The sequence below is a fragment of the Panicum virgatum genome, chromosome 5K (assembly GCF_016808335.1).
Source record: "Panicum virgatum strain AP13 chromosome 5K, P.virgatum_v5, whole genome shotgun sequence".
NCBI classification, from domain to species: domain Eukaryota; kingdom Viridiplantae; phylum Streptophyta; class Magnoliopsida; order Poales; family Poaceae; genus Panicum; species Panicum virgatum.
Genome location: NC_053140.1, coordinates 35,373,850 through 35,396,948, shown reverse-complemented (window position 1 = coordinate 35,396,948; position 23,099 = coordinate 35,373,850). Strand labels below are relative to the sequence as shown.

General features: G+C 44.6%; 4 protein-coding genes and 1 pseudogene across 9 annotated transcripts; 4 read left to right on the top strand and 1 right to left on the bottom strand.

Moving 5' to 3' along the window:
- Nucleotides 1-5,476: 5,476 nt before the first annotated feature.
- On the bottom strand, nucleotides 5,477-7,587 carry LOC120709596 (annotated as a pseudogene).
- Nucleotides 7,588-8,322: 735 nt separating this feature from the next.
- On the top strand, nucleotides 8,323-12,198 carry LOC120709595 (rust resistance kinase Lr10-like). Of its 3 annotated transcripts, XR_005689762.1 has the most exons (5): nucleotides 8,323-9,204; nucleotides 10,252-10,275; nucleotides 10,457-11,535; nucleotides 11,817-11,975; nucleotides 12,047-12,197. XR_005689762.1 is itself a non-coding variant. In XM_039995273.1 (3 exons), exons 1-3 carry the CDS (start codon nucleotides 8,418-8,420, stop codon nucleotides 11,404-11,406), a joined length of 1,761 nt encoding a protein of 586 aa, XP_039851207.1. In that variant the 5' UTR covers nucleotides 8,323-8,417; the 3' UTR covers nucleotides 11,407-11,761. The 3 variants fall into 3 exon arrangements, 1 of the variants encoding a protein (XP_039851207.1); XR_005689761.1 differs by having other exon boundaries at nucleotides 11,817-12,198; XM_039995273.1 differs by lacking the exons at nucleotides 11,817-11,975; nucleotides 12,047-12,197 and having other exon boundaries at nucleotides 10,457-11,761.
- A 1,424-nt stretch (nucleotides 12,199-13,622) lies between these two features.
- On the top strand, nucleotides 13,623-15,878 carry LOC120709594 (sugar transport protein MST8-like). Its single transcript, XM_039995272.1, has 4 exons — nucleotides 13,623-13,881; nucleotides 14,002-14,324; nucleotides 14,444-15,076; nucleotides 15,174-15,878. The coding sequence occupies exons 1-4, from the start codon at nucleotides 13,752-13,754 to the stop codon at nucleotides 15,636-15,638; spliced, it is 1,551 nt and encodes a 516-aa protein (XP_039851206.1). The 5' UTR covers nucleotides 13,623-13,751; the 3' UTR covers nucleotides 15,639-15,878.
- Nucleotides 15,879-16,889: 1,011 nt separating this feature from the next.
- LOC120709593 lies at nucleotides 16,890-19,530 on the top strand. Of its 4 annotated transcripts, XR_005689760.1 has the most exons (9): nucleotides 16,890-17,064; nucleotides 17,614-17,916; nucleotides 18,012-18,055; nucleotides 18,136-18,198; nucleotides 18,359-18,491; nucleotides 18,577-18,619; nucleotides 18,699-18,731; nucleotides 18,983-19,022; nucleotides 19,189-19,530. XR_005689760.1 is itself a non-coding variant. In XM_039995271.1 (8 exons), the coding sequence occupies exons 1-6, from the start codon at nucleotides 16,953-16,955 to the stop codon at nucleotides 18,609-18,611; spliced, it is 690 nt and encodes a 229-aa protein (XP_039851205.1). In that variant the 5' UTR covers nucleotides 16,890-16,952; the 3' UTR covers nucleotides 18,612-18,619; nucleotides 18,699-18,731; nucleotides 18,983-19,497. The 4 variants fall into 4 exon arrangements, 2 of the variants coding, with proteins under 2 accessions (XP_039851205.1, XP_039851204.1); XM_039995271.1 differs by having other exon boundaries at nucleotides 18,983-19,497; XR_005689759.1 differs by having other exon boundaries at nucleotides 16,891-17,064; nucleotides 18,699-19,022; nucleotides 19,189-19,497.
- Nucleotides 19,531-21,530: 2,000 nt separating this feature from the next.
- On the top strand, nucleotides 21,531-22,553 carry LOC120709592. The gene has a single exon (XM_039995269.1). The coding sequence runs from the start codon at nucleotides 21,761-21,763 to the stop codon at nucleotides 22,136-22,138; it is 378 nt and encodes a 125-aa protein (XP_039851203.1). The 5' UTR covers nucleotides 21,531-21,760; the 3' UTR covers nucleotides 22,139-22,553.
- Nucleotides 22,554-23,099: the final 546 nt, after the last annotated feature.

Below are 23,099 nucleotides of genomic sequence, written 5' to 3'. Positions count from 1 at the left end.
GGAAGTCAGGGGTCGTCGCATGGGTGTCGGCTTTGTCAGCATGCAGCGGATCGCGGCGGATGGCGTTGCTTGGCAACTGCCAGTGCGGTGTGGGACTATGTCTGAGGACGGCGCTTACAGCAACGACATCATGGGACGACTAAGTTTGCAGCGGACTGCGGCAGGTTGCTCAGCCTCGCTCGGCGACTCTGGTGCAGTGCATCGTCGGAAGATGGCGCAGACGACAACTTGGCTTGATGGCTTGACGACGGAGGCTGTGTGTGTGGATGGTGCAACGAGAGGCTGTTATCCAGGGGGCACGTACGGCTCGGTTGTTTTGATGGGGTTCTTGGAAACAGGGCAGCACTGTTCATCTTCTTGATGGCGACCTAGTAAACGGATTTGGGACCGGGAGTACTGAGGCGGGCGTGGCGCACTATGGGAGGCTGGTTGTTTGCCGTGTGCCAAAAGCACACGGCAGCGGACTGCGGCAGGTTGCTCAGCCTCGTTCGGCGACTCTGGTGCAGTGCATCATTGGAAGATGGCGCAGACGACAACTTGGCTTGATGGCTTGATGACGGAGGCTGTGTGTGTGGATGGTGCAACGAGAGGCTGTTATCCAGGGGGCACGTATGGCTCGGTTGTTTTGATGGGGTTCTTTAAAACAGGGCAACACTGTTCATCTTCTTGACGGCGACCTAGTAAACGGATTTGGGACCGGGAGTACTGAGGCGAGCGTGGTGCACTATGGGAGGCGGATTTGGGACCGGGAGTACTGAGGCGAGCGTGGTGCACTATGGGAGGCCGGCTGTTTGCCGTATGCAACACACGGCAAAGGTTGTGTGCAACACACGCCAAAAGCACACGGCAAAGGCCTTTTTGCACACGACACAGCCTTTGCCGTGTGCACACGGTGAACAGGCGTCGGCAAAGAGGTCATTTGCCGTGTGCCATTTATCGGGCACACGGCGAAGAGTTTGCCGAGTGGTAAAAAGCACTCGGCAGAGAAGTTTTTAGAAAACTGATTTTAAAAATAGAAAACAAAAAAATTATTTCGGGGAGGACCCCACCGGCCAGCCACACACCGTACCGGTTTGATCTTAGTTGCAAGTTGCAACATTTTTTGCACACCATGCGGCTGACGAGATTCGAACTCACGACCTCTCCCACACGTTTAATCTTCTCTACCACTATTCGAACTCACGACCTCTCCCACACGTTTAATCTTCTCTACCACTATACCACACAATCAGTTGTGTCTATACTCCATTTTCTTTCCCCACATATTATACTAAACCGAGTGTATATTATTTCTTTGAGGCCCTAAACAAATTCAAATTAAAAAGTTGTCAACTACAAAGTTTCATAACTTTTCGAGATCTACAACTTTTATTTTGGTAATTTCTCCATTTGAGGTCATTTACAAAATTTAAATTTAACTTTGCCGTGTGCGACATCTAGGGCACACAGCAAAACTTGGTTGTTTGCCGTGTGCCTTGATCTGCTTTGCCGTGCGTCCTTGATCTGACACACGGCAAAGCATTCGAAATATTTTTTTTACCTTCAATTTTTGTACCATTCAATTTGTTCTACTATTTCATGTTTTCATAACTTTGTCACAATTTTTACCTTGCCAAAGTGACTCAACAATTCATGTTTGATGATTCTATGCGAAAAAATTTATTATTTCATGTATTTCAAGCTCAAATTCAAATTATATTGTTTAATTGCAAAAAAAATTAACATTATCAAATGGCTTCGAAAAATAACCAAAATTTTACATGAAACAATTTAAATTGTATGTTGGCTATAGAAAAAATTTTGAAGTCAAACTCAAATTCGTTCTTAACTTTTACTCCAAACCTAACCGCATCCTTCTCAACTCTCTGATTCTTCTTCGCAGATGTTTCCATTTGTAAGCATCGTACGTGATAAAATTTCGAAATCCACTCAAATTTTTACCATGTCCTCCACATATGATATCATGAGATATTGCCAAATCTCATAATTTTTAGACTTCATTTGCTTTTTTTAGAATTTTAAAATCATTCGAACACACATTCATGGTCGTGTTTCCTACACAGAATGTTCGAAATTTCTTTTCATTTGATGGGTAAGACCTCAAACTAGGTTAAATAACATGAGTATCATTTTTCACTCATTTTATTCTGTTATTTGAATCACTTGCGGTTCAAATTTGACTTAATTCAGAAATGACTTGAAATACAATTAATTAGTTAAATATAACAAATAAATACAAATATATATCAAATTTTAACATGGAGTAACACATGTTGTATGTGAACAGTAGAAAAATATGTCAAAAAAACACACGGCAAAGTATTTCTTTGCCGTGTGTCAAAAAAAGCACGGCAAACTATGACTTTGCCGTGTGTTCTTTTTAGCACACTCGGCAAATTTTATGTTTGCCGTGTGCCCGTAAATTTGCACATGGCAAAAGCCAAGTTTCTGGTAGTGGCAGACCCCGCGAGTGGTGTCTTCGTCGAGGTGACGAGTGAGGTGGTGTCCAATGGCAGATATGGCGAGGCCCCCGCGCGTCCACGGCACGCCGCTGTACGCCAAGTCCGTCGAGCAGCTCCGGTCCGGCCGCAGCACCGACGAGGCCGGCGTGGAATTATGCAGGTACTCCCTCCATATAGGATTTAGATGTCGTTTTAGACAAGGTTTGAGTCAAACATTGAGAATATAAATCATGAATAACTTTTAAGTTGTTGAGTATGAAAAAGTAAAAATTATATGAATAGATTTGTCTTAAAAAACACTTTTATAAAAATATACATATATCATTTTTCAACAAATATTTTTATAAAAATAAGCGATCAAAGTTATACTTTGAAGACCATGTCGTTGTTCTAAACATCATCTATTTTCTATATGGAGGGACTACATTGTGTGGGGCTTGGCCTTGCAACCGCATGCTCTCCATGGTCAGCGGCTTCCGCATGCTCTAGTCAGCGGCTTCCTCTACGCGCTCCTCACCAGCGGTGGGCGCGGCGGCAATTCACGGGCGAGCGGCGGCGGCGGCTTGAATCGACGCGGGCGGACAGCACGACGGAGTCCGTTGAGCTCGGGGGAGGGGGGGTGGTTTACAATGGGATGAGTGGGGGTTTAAGTGCAAAAAAAATTTCTGCAAGTTTGCAGGATGCGCTGCCTTCAGGCTGGCAGATCTTCAAGAAACTTTTTCTTGTCCTTGTGATGTAGTATATGTTAAGTTCTTTAGCACGGTTTAACCGGCACGTGTGCTCCTCTAAATAGCTACGAGCATTTAATTGCCACTTTGTCGGGTTTGTTCATGGCATTGCAGCTACGGATCATTCATTATTCGTGGGGAACAAATTCAGCTGCATTTGCCATGGCCTTTAGGTTCCTCTTGGATCTGTATATGTAGTCTGCATAAGTGCATAGTCAACAACTGGCACATTGTTGGGCTCAAAATGCTGCGGAGCTGTGCAAATTGATCCACAAAAAAGCTCGAAGCCTAAAACCTATTTGACGGGTCCTCAACAAACAAAAAAAATGGACCCGTTAGTCAGTCATCCGACATGATTGTCTGAATCTTAGCGGGCGCTCCATTGTAAGCTGCAGGCCCAGGCGGGAACACAAAAATACATATACTCCCTCCGTTCCAAATTACATCCCAAAAAATTTGGAGCCTGAAAGCAATCTCAAGTTTGACCAAGATTATAAAGAGAAATATAAAGATTTATGATATCAAATTGATGTACTATGAAAATATAAATAATAAAAAATCTAATAGTACTTAGTTTATATAATAAATATTATTATTCTGTTATATAAATTTGGTCAAATATAAAAAACTTTGACTCTCCAAGATTGTTGGAATGTCTTATAATTTAGAACGGAGAGAGTTGCTAGCTAGACTCGGATGGGTGAAAAGCGGCGATTAACACATAACGAGATATCAATCGACTTACGTGGAGGTGGAGACATATCCGACAAAGGGTACCGCCTACTGAAGCTCGTACTTGTTCTTCCTATCGCTACTGCATCAGTGGAGAGCGAGGTGCTTTTTAGCAATGAAAATTGTGAAGACCGTCCAGTGATGAATCTATCAATGATTGCATCGTACGGTTCGTGGAACAAGGATTTCTGCCTACCATTCCAAATGATGTGGCCATAATTGTAGAGTGAAATTGAAACGGTAAAGGGAATAGTATTGTAAAACAATATAATATTATCACATTTTACTTTTCATTGTGTTATCTATAGAATTGTAGTATCACACTATCACTACTAAAGAAATGGCTTTTGATCCTGCACATTAGTCCCGACCACCATTAGACCCGGGACCAATGAAGGTTTTAGTCCCGGGTCCAATGGCTAGGGGGCGGTAGGGAGCTTTAGTCCCGGTTGGTGGCTCCAACCGGAACTAAAGAGCCCAACCCTTTAGTCCCAGTCGGTAACACCAACCCGGACTAAAGGTCCCTCCGTGATAGTTCAAAAGAAAGACATTCTATTTTGAGTCACATATGCTGCGTAGGTGGGTTGGTAAGAAAACTGTGCGCGAGGCTAGAGGTCTTGGGATCGAATCCCACAGGGCGCAAAAAAAAATTTATCGTCAGGGCGGGACAAAAGGTCTCATCTGTAGTAGTGTATCACAACTACTCCTTCCATATAGGAAAAGAATGTCGTTCTGGACAAGGTTTGGGTCAAACATTGGCAATATAAATCATGAATAATTATTGAATTATTGAATTTGAAAAAGTGAAAGCCATACGAACAAGAGGGTTTAGTAGCTGTTTAGGTGTATAGCATGGGGTCATAGTTCCAAAATGTGTCATCGTAAAAGTATGTTTCCAAAATACATCACACGTCCTAGTTCCAAAATATATCATCGAAGAAGATTAACAAAATAACATGGTCTGCCTCACCTTTTGGCAATTCGAAATTTTCATTCCAATATCCACGCGGTGAGCTAATAATGTCCCTGATCAAACAATGCGGACCCTTCAAGTCATCTTCATAGACAACGACAAGTCGACAATGGCAATCATGCTAGGTTGGGCACGATGACCGTGTTGGCTTCAGTCAACGGGTATAGAGAAACCTTGGATTTTCACGATTGGATCGTGGTTGGTTGGTTGGTACACAGGCTGCTGTCCTGCACACTACTACATATGCGCAGCCTTCACGTTCTTCTTCAGCGTACATCAGACAAAAGGCTACACGGCCCTGCTCTATTCAAAGCAGAAAGCTCGTAGTGATGGTAGACTTGTAATTGCGAAAAGAAGTATTATTTGTAGTGATAAAGTAGTGGTCAAATCATTGATCTGATATATGATTGGTATAAGATGTTGATCGTGCCTTTTTGAGGTGGTTAGCAAGCTAGATCTTTTCCAGCCAGCCTTCTTGTAAATGCGAAAAAAAAGTATTATTTGTTGGAGTTGCATTATTTGCCAATATCCAATTGAATCTATTCAACAAATACATTTTCTGTCTTCTTCCAGGAAAAAGATATAGCGAGCAGTCATGTTATACATATTTTTCACAAGAAGTGTCTTCACAGAAAGAAATCATGAAATCTGGATTCAGGAAGCATAGCAGGTTATTACCCGACCGCAAATTTATTGTAGAGTATTATCATGAAAAGGCTTAACAGGATACAAGAAATGGCTGCTACGTCAGCAGTTCACAGGCTAGTAGTGCTTTCCCGGATCTTACTTCCAGACCACAAACATACATATATTTTCACTCATCTTCTTCGGAGATTGTGGTTATCTCACAAGACAATTGGTAAGAATCTGCAGCAGCCATATGATCATCATCATCATCATAATCATCATCACAAAAGAATGGCCTAGAAGGCATTTGTAGGCCATCAGTCCCCCCCTTCGAGCATCTCGATGACCTCACTCATCGTTGGACGATCATGCGGTTTCATCTGAATGCACCGTAGCCCAACAATGCAAAGCTTCCTCTCCAGCTCATGCATGTCCCCCGCAGCAGATATCTCACCAACTTCTTGTTTGGCAAGATGGTCATAGACCCACGACGGGTAGTATGCCTGACTTGTGTTCGCCGCATTCTGCTCTGCATTTCTTCGGCCTCCAGCCATCTCTAGCAGCAGCATACCAAAGCTATAAACATCAGATTTGCTAGATATGGCACCAAAGCTTCGAGACACCATTTCAGGAGCTATGTACCCAATAGTTCCCCGTAGGGCACTAGCTGGCACAAAGCTCGTGTCCCTTGGGTACAACTTGGCGAGGCCAAAATCAGCAACTTTGGGTACAAAATTGCTGTCAAGAAGAATGTTGTGTGGCTTGATGTCAAAGTGAAGGATCTGCATATCGCAACCCCGATGCAAGTAGTTGATGCCCCTGGCAATTCCTAAAGTGATATCGTTAAGCTTATCCCAGGAGAAGCTTCTCTCGGATGAGAAAATGTACTTGTCTAGGGAACCATGAGGCATGTACTCATAGACAAGTGCCCTCCTCATTTCCTCTGCACAGAAGCCCACAAGACGAACCACGTTGACATGGTGGATCCTACCAATAGTCGAGACCTCACTGATGAATTCATCTCCATTGCAGTTGGAGTTGCCCAGCATCTTGATGGCTACCTGCACATTGCCTGGGAGTAGCACGCCCTTGTATACGGAGCCGTATCCTCCCTGACCCAGCTTGTCTCTGAAATGGCTAGTGATCGCAGTGATGTCGGTGTAGGCGAACCTAATCGGACCAAGCATTTGTTGCATCTGGAGGAACTTCTCGACTGCATCGATTGTTATCCTTGTTCTCCAGTACTTGTGGGCAAGGAATGTGAATACTACCAGTGCAGGGAGTACTAACCTGCATAGTACTACCCAAACAAGTTGCAAATATATAACATAACTAGGTTACGGAAAACTGTAGCCCGTGACAATTAATAACAAGTAGGTACACCCGACTTACCAAAATAAAACTTGGTGATACTTATAGCAGATACAATGGCTACCACAACCCTCTTGAACATAGCATTTTGGGTGTCGTAAGAGTTTGCACATTCAGCTAAAGTTACTTCACTCCAGAAGAAAGCACGAGTCCAATTTAGAATGCTTGTGCCATGTAATCGATTGTGGAAGTAGCTACAAGACACCATCATAAAGAAACGAATTAAAGAAGGAACACATAAAGTTTTTGGATAATTCTATGATAGCCAAATTTAGAAGGAAATGAGACTACAAAATAATCAGTGCCATACTCGATCCAAAGCGCAGGCTCACCTGGAAGAATCATTTCGGCATGTTTTGAATATCCAAGAAGCATTGTGAAAATAATAATTATTAGTAAAATCCCAAGGAAATCCAACAGAAAATCCCTCTTTTACCCATTTCATTATGCCTGTATAGCTGGCATTCTCGAAGTCTGGGTAGTATGAGTCTGAGGTACGCTGGCTACCAAACGGAATCATGGCCAAGTACCCATAAGAAGGATCAAGAGACTGTACATGACAAGCCATAACCGAGACAAACAAACGAACTGTTCGTTGTCAGGCAAGGAACAGGCTTGTACCAGCTAATATTCGTTATTGCTTGAGAACAATTAATGAAGCATGCCCAATAATCGGATTCGGTGGCCAAATCGAAAAGCCAATGGGAACCAGTTCTCGGGACACCATCGTAAGAGTAAGGAAGCTGATCCCATCGAGGAAGAGGGCAACTGCTGTGCATATCCAAGTTAGCGTCCAGAACCCAGAAGTACCGATCCGCATAGCTGATGTTGGTCACAAGGTATGTCCCCGTGTTGATGCGAATTGCAGCCTTGCTGTTGCTACAGACTAGCTCATATGCTGGCACACCGCACTCTGGAGGGTCCCTTGGCCTACGGAAAGGGTAGGATACGTTGTGAAGATCACCGCAGGAGAAAGGACACTCATCTTGGCCCCCAGCATCTGCTACTCCAACTGCAATCACAGAAATAAAGACAAGTAAAGCTTGCCAGGTAGCAGGACGAAATGCACACGAGTTTGCCATGAGAAAGATTTCTAGCTGGTTGCTGGAAGCTAAGTGATGATGATAGCCTCACCCACGGAGAAGCCAGGAAGATTAATAGCTACCCGAGGCTGGCTCTGCATGATTGATTAGGATGTTATTTGACTGGCCATAATATTTTCCAAGTCAAAAAAGATCCTCTTCCACAGGGAAGGGTTTCTTTTTTCCACAGCTATTTACAGTTGATGGGACAGGGCTGATTTGCATTGACTGATTCTGCGATCACAGTAGCGCACGGCAAGAAGTTTCCAGTCAGAGTTGGAATTCCTCCTCAGCCACATAATTACAATTAATAACACTACTGTTGTACTGCACAACTTAGCCCTACCCTTGAAGTTAGTAATAATCTATAAGAGCTTATGCTTTGAAAAGCTTGCAGCATTCATCTTCATCTTCTGCTCTCAGTTGCTATCAACATAAGAAGATGACTGGATTTCTTGTCACAGTCCTGCTGCTGTGTCTTCTCAAAGATGGATTGTCCATGGCTAGGGCGTGGGATGATGAAGACTTCTTCCGCTACTGTCCGCTATCTCGGTGCAACAAACATGGACCGGAGATCAGGTTCCCTTTCTGGCTTGAATCTAGCAATACATCATCATTATGCGGAGCACCAGGCCTGAAGCTAGCATGCTCCGGCCAGGACACCATTCTGGTTCACCCAACTTATCCCCCATTCAGAGTGACTGCCATAGATTACAGGAGTGGCACCCTGACGCTTGTCCCGCGTGCAGACAACTCGTCTTCCTCCTGCAGACAGAAGCTCATGTCAGTAGCCCTACCTCATAGCACTGTCGACTCTAAAGAAAAACTTCTACCGGTTTGCAATCTTGACTATGTGGTGATAGTAAGCTGTTTAACAGAGTTCACACCAAGTAATCGTGTTGCCAGTTATATCTACGGACCAATCTCGTGCCTTAGCAACATGACCCACATCTCCTATTTGGTGGATGGTTATGCATACCTGTATGTTCTTCCATTAGATTGCAAGGTCGTTCCTGACAGCTTCTTTCCGATGACCCGTGATGGCTCAATATTCAAGGAGAAAGCAGAAGGAATACTCAATTTCTCTGAGATGGTGACCGCAACATATTATTGTAATTCTATGAGTATTTATGGAGGTGAGATTTTTGACAATTGTAGACATTGTGAACATGGTGGGCAACGCTGCGGATTCAGCCCACAAAGGAATCAAACTTTCTGCATTAAACACGGTATGACCTCTAACTGGTCAAATCCATATCCACATGGTCCGATTTTTCTTAATCTGGGTTCCATACATTATAAGTCATTACAATATTTTGATTTCATCTACTAAGATGCTACTATGTGATTCTTTGAATTTCATAAATATTTGCATTGTCAGCTTATCTTGCAAAGTAGTGCTGCAGATTATTTGGGTAGCAAGCATCAGCAATAAAATTAAGGCCAAGGAAGTCTGATCAAAATCACAAAAGAAAGAGGGAACTACATGTTATGCACTTAAGCCAGCCCCATTTGTTACAAGCATTTTAAGTGCCTAGTTCACTTCAGTAAATGTAGAAAGGTGGACACTGCAGCCAGAAGGTACCCATAAAAAAATGCTTCAATAATAAAGAAAAAAGGGAGACAAATTCCAAGTTGAATTGATAAAACATTAAAACTGAATGTTTAATAAATATAGAACACTGCTATTAAGCATCTTTGTGATAAGTATGATAATGCAGTTTCAAATAAAGATGGCTAGATATGGAATAATGGCAATTGGTATGAGTACCATTGAACAATTAGAGACCAAAGTTTTACATGCAACAACTTACTGCACTGCTGTAAGTATTTTCACAAGAATCACAAAAAACATAACTGAATTGAAATAAAAGCAAACTGCAAACCAACTCCACCACAGTAACATATATAGTTCAGCAACCCCACAAAAAGATTCCAAAAAATTCATGTTTCAAGAGTGGTTACTGGATACAAGCCTAGATGGTTAAGAGAAAATTGTATTTCTGCTGTATACTTTCTCCAAAAGGAAACCTTCCTTGTGATGATATATGCTGAAAATTGTAAATGCAAGCACCATTACTCATTATATTCATGTAATCACAGCGTAGCCATTCATCAAAAGTTAGAAGTTCTATTATGTACTCTGAGGGCTGGGGCCACATCATGCAGCTACTTGTACTACAATACTGGATGTTACATTTTTTTCTTTCTCGACAATTCACCTTTTATGTACTAAACCATCCATAGAGTCTTATTTTCTTCTTTGGTATTTGCAGGTTCACGCATCAAAGTAATTGCAGGTACTGCTGCTAATCAATATTTCCTAGTACCCGAAATATAAAAGCTATGTGTCACACACAAATTCTTATTTTGCTCTACTATGACTCTTAACGTTATCTTATCCCCAGTTCCCCACTATCAAAACAAAGGTGCCTTTCTATCCTGATACAGTATACTGATTTGCTATTCTTTTCTTGTCAGCTACATCCTCTGTAGTCGCATTAGTTGTTCTTTCGTTGATGGTGGCTACGGCACTCTATCTTTCACTCAAGACAAGATATAACAAGGAGATACACTTGAAGGTTGAAATATTTCTGAAGACATATGGCAGCTCAAAACCCACAAGGTACACTTTCTCTGAAGTTAAGAAGATAGAAAGGCGATTCAAGGAAAAAGTAGGCCAGGGTGGATTTGGGTCTGTATACAAAGGCGAGCTACCAAATGGAGTGCCTGTGGCTGTCAAAATGTTAGAGAACTCTACAGGTGAGGGAGAAGAATTCATCAATGAAGTTGCAACTATAGGACTAATTCATCATGCAAATATTGTGCGTCTATTGGGATTTTGCTCCGAAGGAACTAGACGTGCCCTTATTTATGAATTCATGCCCAATGAGTCATTGGAGAAATATATTTTCTCGTGTTATTCTAATACCTCTCAAGAACTCATAGTACCAAACAAAATGGTAGATGTCGCTTTAGGCATTGCCCGTGGAATGGAATACCTACATCAAGGATGCAACAAGCGCATCCTCCACTTTGATATCAAGCCTCACAACATCTTGCTGGACTACAACTTCAATCCAAAGATCTCAGACTTTGGCCTCGCAAAATTGTGTGCAAGGGATCAAAGCATCGTTACCTTGACAGCAGCAAGAGGCACTATGGGGTATATTGCGCCAGAGCTCTATTCTCGTAATTTTGGGGGCGTATCCCACAAGTCAGATGTTTACAGTTTTGGCATGCTGGTGTTGGAAATGGTAAGTGGAAGGAGGAACTCAGATCCAAGTGGTGACGGCCAAACTGAGGTTTATCTCCCAGAGTGGATCTTTGAGAAAGTAATAAATGGACAGGACCTGGTAGCTAGGGAAATGACAGGAGAAGAGAAAGAAAAGGTTAGACAGCTGGCCATCGTGGCACTATGGTGCATTTAATGGAACCCAAGAAACCGACCCTCAATGACAAAGGTGGTCAACATGTTAACAGGGAGATTGGAGAATCTTCATATGCCCCCAAAGCCTTTCGTCTCGTCTGAAAGTCATGAGATGCCATAAAACATGGAGGTATCATCATTTAATGAATAACTGAGAGATCCTATTAGTTACTCCAATGTTGCGCAGTAATGATTTGATAGCGCTAGCGTGGAATGTATTTCGATCTTCCCACTGTATTAGCACGTGGCTTATGAATAAGAGTCAGTTGCCACCAAGTAATACTAGTTATTTGCAACATCTGGGACTCGATTTGAGTTGCAATTTTATAATTCAAAGGCTTTCCTTTTTCTGATTCTATTCTTGTGATAATTTTATGTCCAACCTTATTTTTTCCCCTTTCTGTAATGCAGTCTTCTTCACTGTACTCCTCATAAAAAAAAGGAACACACTCTGTTTGCGTAATCTGTGACTCGGTGTCTCAGCAAGACAGTAATTCAGTACTGGGTGGAAAATTCCAGAGGAGCATCCTATATAGGGTGGCCAATCATGTTTTTTTTTTTTGAAATAAGGTGCTCAATCATGTCAATTTTTATTCCCAGCCCCCAGGTAATATATATTTACTATGTGAATGGATGAGCAGGCACTGGTTAAGGCACAATTTCTACAAGTGCAGCCAGAAGGAGCATAGGCTTATCTACACCACTGAAAAAACTTACTGAAAAAATGCATACACGTTGATCAAGGATAATTATATTGACGCACAAAATTTTGTTGACCATACGCCTTCTGAGAGAATACAAAACGTCCTTATCATTTCTGTGAAAAAAATAGGTGATTTGTCGTTCTACAACAACAACAACATAGCCTTTTTTTTCCCAAGCAAGTTGGGGTAGGCTAGAGATGAAACCCGAAAGAAATAAGTTCAAGGTTCAGGCACATTGATAGCTAGTCTCCAAGCGCTCCTATCCAAAGCTATCTCTTTAAAAATATTCCAATCCTTAAAGTCTCTCTTAACCGACTCATCCCACGTCAGTTTAGGTCTACCTCTACCCCTCTTTACATTATCTACCCCTCTTTACATTACCGATCCGCTCAAGAACCCCATCTATTCTGGAAACGCCCAACTACATGTTTGACATGGGGAGCAGCTAAGCCTGAGGTCACTCGTCGAACTTCACCTAATTTCTAGTCAAGATTTTGCAAAGCGAAAGATGAACGAGAGCAGAGATGATTACCTTGGCGATGCCAAAATTTCCAAGGAAATGGCGGACCTCGGATGAACGGATCCGCCACTACACGGCCGGCATTCGCCGGAGCAGAGACGCCGGCGAGCAAGTAAGGGCGAGCATGGTGGTGGCCATAGCGGCGGCGCTAGGGACGACGTGAGGCTTCCTAACCGGCGGCGGAGTGCAGTGTCGAGCTAAGTGAATCCCGTCGCTGCACGCACCAGGCCGCCAGAAGCGGCGGCAGGCGGCGGCCGCCGGGGCTGCTCGGCGGAGCACCTCCAGTGGGACTGTGGGACCGTGGGAGTGTGGTGCGGTGGCGAAGACGAGGCCTGTTGCGTTTGGGCCTTCGTGCGGTACGCTGGGCCCCCTTTCGTTCGATGATCGAGTCAGCTCAGCAACAAAGAAGTGTCCGGGACCATCAAAGCTCGCAAGTGGGGGCCCGGCGTATCGAGGCAGCACTTCTTCCTCATCAGACGTACTATTTGCTTTCTCAAGAAGAAAAAAATCAAGTCGCAAAAAAAAGAAGAAAAAAATCAGACGTACTAGTATTTGCTCTGCTGCATCCATGCACGAACCAGTAGCAAAACTAACCCCAGAGAGATACGAAATACCTTTCGTCACGTGTAAAAAAAACCGTCAAAACAAACAGATCCACACGCCGACACTGACACGATCAATGCCACCCGCAGTAGGCAGCAGTGGAGCGACGCGAGCTAGTATCCATCCACCACGGAGGCGATCGATCGTATCTCCTCGGTGGCGTAGAGTGCGGTGCGGCGTCAGGTACTCCGTACACGTGGAGGAGATGGATGGATCCTTTTTTTCTGCACGCGAAGTAGTTCGATTATCCACGGGATAACACGATCGACCTAGCTAGCTGGCAACCACAGGGTCATTATCCAAAGAAAAATGGCAGGGTAGAAATCTTTTATTGGGTGGATTTACTTGGGATTACAGTGGATAAGATTGGATATATAGGGCTCGATTATCTCTCTAACCACCTTCTACTTCTATCTATTCCATATAAATACCTAAGTTAACTCGGCTGCCAACTCCTCCTACTTCCTCTCTTCTTCCTATCTCTTCTCGATCTCCGGGTGCCGTTGCAGCGCATCGATCATGGCCGGCAGCAGCAGCTTCGCCGAGAAGGGCAAGGAGTACCCGGGGAAGATGACCGCCTTCGTCTTCCTCGCCTGCCTCGTCGCCTCCTCCGGCGGCCTTATCTTCGGCTACGACATCGGCATCTCCGGTAAGTATTGATCACATCCATCGACCATGCATATGGATGGATCTGTTCGTTGTTGAGTTTGGCCATGCAGGCATCATCTCCGGATCATGATGAAATAAATAATGCAATCCATCATCGCAGGCGGCGTGACGTCCATGGACCCGTTCCTGCTCAAGTTCTTCCCGTCGGTGTACGCCAAGGAGCAGGAGGTGGTGGAGACCAACCAGTACTGCAAGTTCGACAGCACGCTGCTCACGCTCTTCACCTCCTCGCTCTACCTCGCCGCGCTCGTCGCCTCCCTCTTCGCCGGGTACATCACCAAGAAGTGCGGCCGCCGGGTGTCCATGCTCGGCGGCGGCGTCATCTTCCTCGCCGGCGCCATCCTCAACGGCCTCGCGCAGAACGTCGCCATGCTCATCATCGGGAGGATCTTCCTCGGCATCGGCGTCGGCTTCAGCAATCAGGTAATTAAGATCGATCTGCTATATCTATAGTAATTAAGATAAGATTGGATCAGGAAACTGAATCTACTACAATATATATAATTTGCATCCCGTGTATGATCGATGAACAAATAATGCAGTCCGTTCCGCTTTACCTGTCGGAGATGGCGCCGGCCAAGATGCGCGGCATGCTCAACATCAGCTTCCAGCTCATGATCACCATCGGCATCCTGGCCGCCAACCTCATCAACTACTTCACGGCCAAGATCCCCGGCGGCTGGGGCTGGCGCGTCGGCCTGGGCCTCGCCGCCGTCCCGGCCGTCATCATGGCCGGCGGCTCCCTCTTCCTCCCGGACACGCCCAACTCCCTGGTCGCCCGGGGCAAGCCGGAGAAGGCCCGCGCCATGCTCCGCCGCATCCGCGGCACCGACGACGTCGACCTCGAGTTCGACGACCTCATCGCGGCCAGCGACGCCACCGACGCCGTCGCCGCCAACCCCTGGAGCACCCTCCTGCAGCGCCGGTACCGGCCGCAGCTGGCCATGGCCCTCCTCATCCCGACGCTGCAGCAGCTCACGGGCATCAACGTCGTCATGTTCTACGCCCCCGTCCTCTTCAAGACCATCGGCTTCGGCAGCACCGCCTCGCTCATGTCCGCCGTCATCACCGGCCTCGTCAACATGTTCGCCACCTTCGTCTCCATCGCCACCGTCGACCGCCTCGGCCGCCGCAAGCTCCTCCTCCAGGGCGGCACCCAGATGATCCTCGCCCAGGTACGGAGTATTATCCATCTTGTTATTAATTGCAAAATCCATTCATATTATCCTTTCAACAATAACAAACAGTCCAATTTTAATTTTGGGCATGCAGTTCGTGCTGGGGACGCTGATCGCGGTCAAGTTCGGGACGAGCGGGGTGGCGGAGATCTCGCGGCTGTACGCCATCGGGGTGGTGTTCTGCATCTGCGTGTTCGTGTCGGCGTTCGCGTGGTCGTGGGGCCCGCTGGGGTGGCTGGTGCCGAGCGAGATCTTCCCGCTGGAGATCCGGTCGGCGGCGCAGAGCGCGGTGGTGGTGTTCAACATGACCTTCACCTTCGTCATCGCGCAGGTCTTCCTCATGCTGCTCTGCCGCCTCAAGTTCGGCCTCTTCTACTTCTTCGGCGCGTGGGAGGTGCTCATGACGCTCTTCGTCTACTTCTTCCTGCCGGAGACCAAGGGGATCCCCATCGAGGAGATGGACGCCATCTGGGGCCAGCACTGGTACTGGAAGCGATTCGTCGTCCATGGCGGCGGCGGCAAGAACAACAAGGTCGAGATGACCTCCACGGCCGTATGACAGTAGCAGCCGTGCTAGCTAGCTAGTCGATCGATCATCATCAGTTCGTGCAATGTTTTTTATCTCGAGGCTAGGGAAATTATTGTCAATCAATGATGTACTGACACTTGATATTGTTCTTTCTATTGCTGAACGCTGATTGATGAGCGAGCATCTTGAGTGTCATTATATACCTGTTACTGCAGTACCTGTACTGGTAACTAAAATTAGGACTTAATTATATGAAGAGTATTTGCCACAGATGCAGGCCACAGCAGGGTGTTTCAAACTGGTTGCTCCCAAAAAAAGAAATAAGAAGGATGTTTCAAACTGAACTGAACAATCTGCAGTTCTGCACAGGCAATGCTCGTAGCACGCTGCAGTATACATGTAGCATATCCGACAATTTATATTGTTCCATTCCAGTGCTGAACGCTGACCGATGAGCATCTTGAGTGTCATCTTATACCGGTTAATATTGTTCTGCTGCCTGGCTCGGCTTAGTTGTTTTTTTTTTAAAGATTGGCTCGGCTTAGCTGACCAGCGCTACACAGTTTGACCTTCTTCATGACTCCTAATAACCATTTAGAAACAGTTTTGCTTACAAACTTAACCAAAATTGAGCACACGGACACACAGAGTAACAAAGGAATTCCAGTAACAAACACTAACATTTGTCCCAAACGTGACAAATGAGCCAGGCTGAATTTAAGACAATAAACAGAAAAAAAAATACAAAACAGCCAACGAGAAATGTCACAGAAGAAATCAATAATATAACAAGATAGTATAATCACCAATCACAAAACTAGATCACCCGTACAATTAATTGACCGATGATGGAACAAAAAAAAATTGGCCTCGTTTGATTTTGTAAGTAGCTGTCAGCCCGTCACATCTAGATGTCAATTCTAATGTTCGGATGCCAACTTAATATAAAACTAATTGCATAAGTTGCAACTAGAGCTCTAGACGAATTTATTAAGCATAATTAATATACGATTAGCGGATGATTACTTTAGCAATTAGTGGTCAAATTATGGACTAATTATATTTAATAGATTCGTCTCGTGATTAAATCACGAATTATGAAATTAGTTTTATAATAAATTTATGTTGAATACTTCTAATTGATGTTTAAATATGTGACGGAACTTATGACCTAAAAACCAAACCAGACTTTATACTCCAGGCGCCAGGGGGAGAAACATGGGAGGGCTGAAAATGGGCCGTCAACAGAACATGGGCTAAAAAGAGGAAACAACATTTTTGCCGGTTTCTCTTTCTCCTCCCGAAATCTTCCCCCCGCATCCCTTCACGAGATCCTCCTCCTCGATGCCGCCGAGGAGGCGGCGGCGAGCGCCCCCCACCGAACCGCAGCCGGAGGAGCCTCCAGACGCCGACGCGTCGTTGGAGGAGCGGCTGGCATGGGAAAGCCACCAAGAAAGTACGGCACCCTAAACCCCTCCCCACTCCCTCCTTCCCCATCTATGCCAGCGGAATGCGCTGAATTTCCCCTCTTAATTGATGCACCTTGCAAACATATCATGTGGCCGTAGTTTCTGTAAGTTGAGCATGATTAGGATGCGAAGGATGTCTCTGCTCTCAAGTATATTGCGCTAGCTGCACCCGTTGATCAAGCGGAATGGGTGGCTCATTTGGCCCTGTTTCTCGGGAGCTCTTATTGGCAGCACAAAATCCACTTTCACAGCTAATTTGGCTAGCTGTTCGAGTTCTTAGACTGAAGAATCATCTGGACCTAACAAAAATTAAGTGAAACTACCATAATGAATCGCACCAGAAAACTTGATGGTGGGTTAAACTGTTCAAAATAGTTCTGTTCCAGCAGATTCAGAAAGAGTGGCTTCAAATTGCGATTCATTAAATCCTGCTGTGGCGCTATTGTTGAAGGCCAATCGATGTATTGTTCATCACATTTGATGGCCTCACGCAATGATTGTGATTCAAATTGCTAATCCAGGGTTCCAATAAACAGGTGAACGCCAAATTATTGCCATCAAAGCGATCAAAGAAGCAGAAGCTGGGGACATACGTTCTCGGTTGCAATTGGTGCGGTCCTACTTATCCAAGGAGCAGCTAGAGGCAAATGCCTTGGAATATTTTCAGGAGAACTTGCCCAATCTATCAGTTGTCCCTAATGAAAAATATGATGTGCTTGAGCTGAAATGGAATGATGGAGAAAGATGCATAATTGGAGAATTTGTAGATGACAAGATTCTGCAAGCCTCGATTGCATCATTGCCAACTGCTGGTGGCCTTCAGTTCCCAGGAGTTTCAGGTTAGACCGTGTCATCTACCTACCAACAGTTTATTTACTTGATGAGAACTAACCAGTAGCAACCTGCTTAAATCATTTCATCACCACATATGCAGTTGGAAAGGACTTCTATAAGCACACTAGCAGTTTCAGTGATTTTGTAAGTATTACTGTATGTCCGGACACCAGATGTTTCTGCTTTACCCTTCACTACACTTATTAGTGTATGTTGCTTTCAAGTCTTGGAGTGAGCTACCTGAAGGCCAAATGGCAGGAGCAGGAGATGCTTTTCAGACACCTGAGGTATGCATTTTCCCTCTTTGTGGTTTACACACTTGGTAAAACATTGTATTACTTTAATTTGTAATTCTGCAGTACGCATCATGTTTGCTCCAAGTGGATGAGTTGCTTCTGGATTTCCTTGCAATCTCACCTTTTGAGTTTAAACATAATCCTTTAACAGGTCGTGAGTAACCAGCTGTCCTTGGGCATGACACCAAAAACCGTAAGGTTACCCAAGAATGGTGAGATGCTCCTATCTGTGCATGGTTCACCTCTTGGGGTCTACAAAGAAGAAAATTTAGAAGCTATTCAGGGTATCCATCCTTTTCTGCTGCTAACTTTCCTTTATCATAAGTGTCATTTGGTGTTTCCCATTGTCTAACCATTTTTCTCTTCCAGAATTTGGTAATGGAACTGAAGACGCTCCCAGCTAATGCGCTAGGTATTACTAGTAAGAAGTTGTGTGATTGGTTCATCACTGCGTTTACACTTCTATCTCTTGATTGTTATTTACACTGCAGGATGTTACCAGCCCTCGAGTCCTTGACAATAACCTAAGTGCTGCTAATCAAGAGTTTGACTCTGCACTCTGTTAACTAATCCTGTTGTGCTGCCAACGGGTGGCTAGTAAAATGGACTACAGCTGACACTGACAATTCAAGTATCGTGAATCACTCGGTCTTGAATGTTTATACAGGCAGGAATTGATGTGGGGTTCAATCCGTTCTTTTTTCAGTTCCTTTCTTCATCTTTCCTTGAATCTTTACGAAACAGGGTGCCAACTGCCAACTCCTTTTTTGTGCAGAAGATAAACTGGGAAAGAGCCCTGGCTTTATTTTATTTAGGTAACTCCGTAAATTTGATGAATCATGTTTTAGGGTGCCATCTTTATTCAGCTGAAACGGTGTATCAAGGGCTTGGGCACTGTTCGTCAAAAAAATCAGTTGAGCAAGAGTTGCTCCGTGCAGATCTAGCCGTTGAGTCACAAGTGTATATGTTTGCTGGATGTAGAAAACCTTCAGATGTTCCACGGCCCGTGGCCCCGTGCAACCTCTTGCTCCACGCATGGCTGGAAGCCTGAGATAATTCATCGTGTGTGAAGAAAACCCTGTCACAAGACGAGGAGAGCTCTGTTGGTGCTGTACTGACCTCCCATTCTCATCCAGGACGGCACCGAATGGAAGATTAGAAGCTGACAAGCTGTCATGCAGAACTGTGATGTTTCGTTTTACACACGGTTGCATCCTGTGTGTAATTGTGAGATGATAAAAGTGAAACTGTCACTCTTCGACTCTACGTATACGAGGGCTTGGGGGTATCTATTCCTAGCATATGCAATTGGAATTCAGCCAATAGCAGACACCGAGCGACCCACCTCAGTGGCGAATCTAGAATTTTAGATTACGGTGGTCCAATAGAACAAAAAATTTAAATATATTAGTGAATATGCCATTCTAATTTTATAAGGGAAAATTTCGGTTTATACCCTCAAACTATCGCAAAAGTCCGATTTTCAACCTTCAACTACGAAACCGGATAACATAGGCCATTCAACTGTCAAAACCGAGCAAATTTGACCCTTGGGGTGGTTTTCCATTTTGTGAGAATTAAAATATTCAATTTTACACTAAAAATTTTATAAGTAAATCATTTTGAGTCAAAAAATTATGTATCAAAAGTTTTCTAAAAATGTAGCCTATCTATTTTCACATGACTTGTGAACTATTCAGATCTAATTTTTTTATGTTCATAATATTTAGTTGCTTGTAGTTATGCCTATTATTTTTAATAACTAAGATTCAAATGGAGCAATAATAGATAGGTTACATTTTAAAAAAAAATTGGTACTAGTTTCATATTTTTCTGATTTAAAGTGAAATATTTTGATTTTTTAGATCTAATTAGATTTATTTAATTTTTTAGGAAACGCAAAACCACCTTCAAAATCACTCCAAGGGCCAAATTTGCCCTGTTTTGACAGTTGGATGGCCTATGTTGCCCGATTTCGTAGTTAAAGGTTGAAAATGAAACTTTTGTGATAGTTCGAGGATGAAAATTGGGCTTTTTCCATTTTATAAAGACACAAGTTCTCACATTTTCACCTTCTAAATTTAGTTATCAAATATTAGACTCCCTCCATTCCAAATTATCGGTCGTTTAAATTTTTTAACCCCAAGTTCAACCACTCATCTTATTCAAAAATTTGTGCAAAATATCACTTCTTTTATTGTGTTTTGCTTTATCAATACAAGTTCTTCAAGAATAACTAAAATTTGACTATGTTTGCGTAAATTTTTTTGAATAAGACAAGTGGTCAAACTTGAGGTTAAAAAAGTCAAACGACCTATAATTTAAAACGGATGGAGTACAAGAAAATAACTAACAGCTATTTTTATGAAACAAATAAATAATATCAAATATGAAAAAAAATAAGAGGGTGAAGCGTCTTGGGCCGAATCTTAGTGTGGGCTGGGCCCACCTGATCCACCCTCTAGATATGCCCATGTCCCGCCTCCGCCACCACCCTCCACTACCGTCTCCACTAATCACCAGAGCTCTCTCACCTGGTTAATGGTTTTGGTAGTTCAATTTTAGTAAACAGCCAGACGTGGCTTAAGTAGTGGTCGGCATTCCTACGTGCTCCGACCCCCTAGCTAATAGAATGTCATGTCTCCACCTGCAACCCACCACCGCCGCCGATCTTCCCTTCCACCCCTCCCCCTTCGTCTAAGGCCGCTGGTGACCACCAACACCCCCGCAACCCCACCCTCCTGAAGTCTAGCCGCCGCGTCTCGCCGGGGAAGATGACAATGCCTCTATAACGTCGCGAGCTCTACTCGCATATGCGATGAATAGATTTTCCAGACCTTAGAGCCTGGTTGCAACCATTTTGGTATTCTTGTCTGTTTGAAAATTTAACTAGAGATTTAGAGGAGCCTTAATCTCAGCATGACCTAGCCCAGTGCACATATGTCCTCACATACTCTGCTGGCACCTCCAACTCAAACCAACCAAACCATGCGTGCCACTCACGCGCACACATTATCCAATCCGCGTCGGCTGGCCGACCACGAAACAACTTGATTAGTTCCCGCGTAATCAGCTCTAATCCCACGTGTAAACCTACCAGAAGATACCACTGCCACCGCACCAATTCGCTCCGCTTGAAATTAAATCAAATCCACATCAAGTCATCAACCACTCATGCCGGCGCCTCCTTCTTTTTCTTGTTGCAATTTAAAATAAAGAGAGGAAAAAATCTTCCATTTTTTGAGCAAAAAGTTCTCTCTCTCTTTTTTTTTGAAGGATTGAGCAAAAAATTCTCACGGCCACGGCAACTGGCATTATTTCAACACACGGCCGTTGACAAAACCGCGCGCAGTCTAATCTGCCGTTTCCATCCCAAATTCCCAACCCAGAGAACATTCCCAACCACCAAAAGCCTCCGCCGCCTCCCTCCATTTCTTCTCTGCTTCGTCCTCCCAACCGTCGCTGAGCACCCGCTATTAATCGCCAAGAAAAGAAGCTCTCCTCCTCTGCCTGCCTCCACCGCCAAGAACCCACCCAGTCGGTGCTGTCCGCCATGGACCGGTCCAAGTCGTGCGCGGGCGGGCGCATGCAGATCGAGCCGTACTACGGCGGCGGCGGCGGCGGCGCGCGGCCGGACTTCCGGTCCTACTCGTACAGCGCCGGCGGCGTCGGAGGCGGGGGGATGGGGATGTCGTCGTACTCGTACCAGTACGAGTACGGCGGCGGCGCGGCGGCGGACGGCGGGGACCTGAAGCGGAGCAAGTCGTCGAAGCGGCGGTGGCTGGCGCTGGGGGACCCGGACCTGGAGCGCAAGCGCCGGGTGGCGTCGTACAAGGCCTACGCCGTGGAGGGCAAGGTGAAGGGCTCCTTCCGCAAGAGCTTCAAGTGGATCAAGGACCGCTACCTCCACCTCGTCTACGGATGGTCCTGATGAAGCCAAAGCAGCAGCAACCTCTAGTTTTGGTGGTTGCCTTCTTCGATTCTCTCTCTCTGTTCAAGTGTTCATGCTTGCTTGCTTGCTTCGATCATGGTGAGTACGATACGATCGAGTACATATTAGTAACGAACAGTATACACACACGCTGCTTCGATTTTCCTTCTCTTTTTTCGGGGGTCTGGTAGATGGTGTTGTTCTTGATCGATGCATGATGATACCAAACAGTCGAGAGTTATATATATGCCAAAAAGGAAAAAAAAATTGATGGATGATGTAACCTAATGAAGGGGATGTTGTTTAAAATTGTTCTTGGATGAATCCATCCATCGATCGTTTGATGCTTTCTCAGCTCTTCTAGATGGGCTGTGTTCAGATGTAACAAGCTCTTTAATTTGATTTGTTCAACTTTTTTTCTGGTCAATTAGTACGCGCTGACGCGATTAGCTTTGCGTGCGTTGATCGAGTAGCTGGCGTGCGCGGAAGGGCCAAGGAAATTAAAACTTTGTCTTTCATGGATGGATCAGTTGGCGATCGATGACATAAGCGAGCATGCCTCCCCTCCCTCCCTCCCTCCCTCCCTCCCTCCCTCTCTCTCTGACTAGTTCGTTCATTACACAAGTCTTCAGAATATAGTACGATCAATTCGACGAGTGTGCACCCGTCGTCTCAGCTAACTAGTATGGTTTGTGACTTTGTTTTGTTAGTTTTTCTGCGTCCACTAGCTGGATGTACACGTAATCGAGCTTACGCGATAAATGTTTTTTTTTTACTCTGAATGATTTTTTTAAAAGGAAGTCTGTATGAAATGGACATAAGTTTTTTTTAATGAAATGGACAGAAGGTTGCGACGAATAGTTTGGGGTGTTTCACTCTACCTTTCGTGTGTACGATGATCAGACCAAAGGAGGTTTAATTCAATAACTTATAACAAAATGTGGGTGTTTCGTACAAATAT

Excerpts from the sequence above, each read along its gene's own strand:
- LOC120709595 (XM_039995273.1), top strand. The coding sequence starts at position 8,418 with ATGACTGGATTTCTTGTCACAGTCCTGCTGCTGTGTCTTCTCAAAGAT. Across the intron at positions 9,205-10,251 it reads AACTTTCTGCATTAAACACG|GTTCACGCATCAAAGTAATT; the intron begins GTATGACCTCTA and ends TGGTATTTGCAG. Across the intron at positions 10,276-10,456 it reads ACGCATCAAAGTAATTGCAG|CTACATCCTCTGTAGTCGCA; the intron begins GTACTGCTGCTA and ends TTTTCTTGTCAG.
- LOC120709594 (XM_039995272.1), top strand. The coding sequence starts at position 13,752 with ATGGCCGGCAGCAGCAGCTTCGCCGAGAAGGGCAAGGAGTACCCGGGG. Across the intron at positions 13,882-14,001 it reads CTACGACATCGGCATCTCCG|GCGGCGTGACGTCCATGGAC; the intron begins GTAAGTATTGAT and ends CCATCATCGCAG. Across the intron at positions 14,325-14,443 it reads GCGTCGGCTTCAGCAATCAG|TCCGTTCCGCTTTACCTGTC; the intron begins GTAATTAAGATC and ends CAAATAATGCAG.
- LOC120709593 (XM_039995271.1), top strand. The coding sequence starts at position 16,953 with ATGCCGCCGAGGAGGCGGCGGCGAGCGCCCCCCACCGAACCGCAGCCG. Across the intron at positions 17,917-18,011 it reads TCAGTTCCCAGGAGTTTCAG|TTGGAAAGGACTTCTATAAG; the intron begins GTTAGACCGTGT and ends CCACATATGCAG. Across the intron at positions 18,199-18,358 it reads ATGCTTTTCAGACACCTGAG|GTCGTGAGTAACCAGCTGTC; the intron begins GTATGCATTTTC and ends ATCCTTTAACAG.
- LOC120709592 (XM_039995269.1), top strand. The coding sequence starts at position 21,761 with ATGGACCGGTCCAAGTCGTGCGCGGGCGGGCGCATGCAGATCGAGCCG.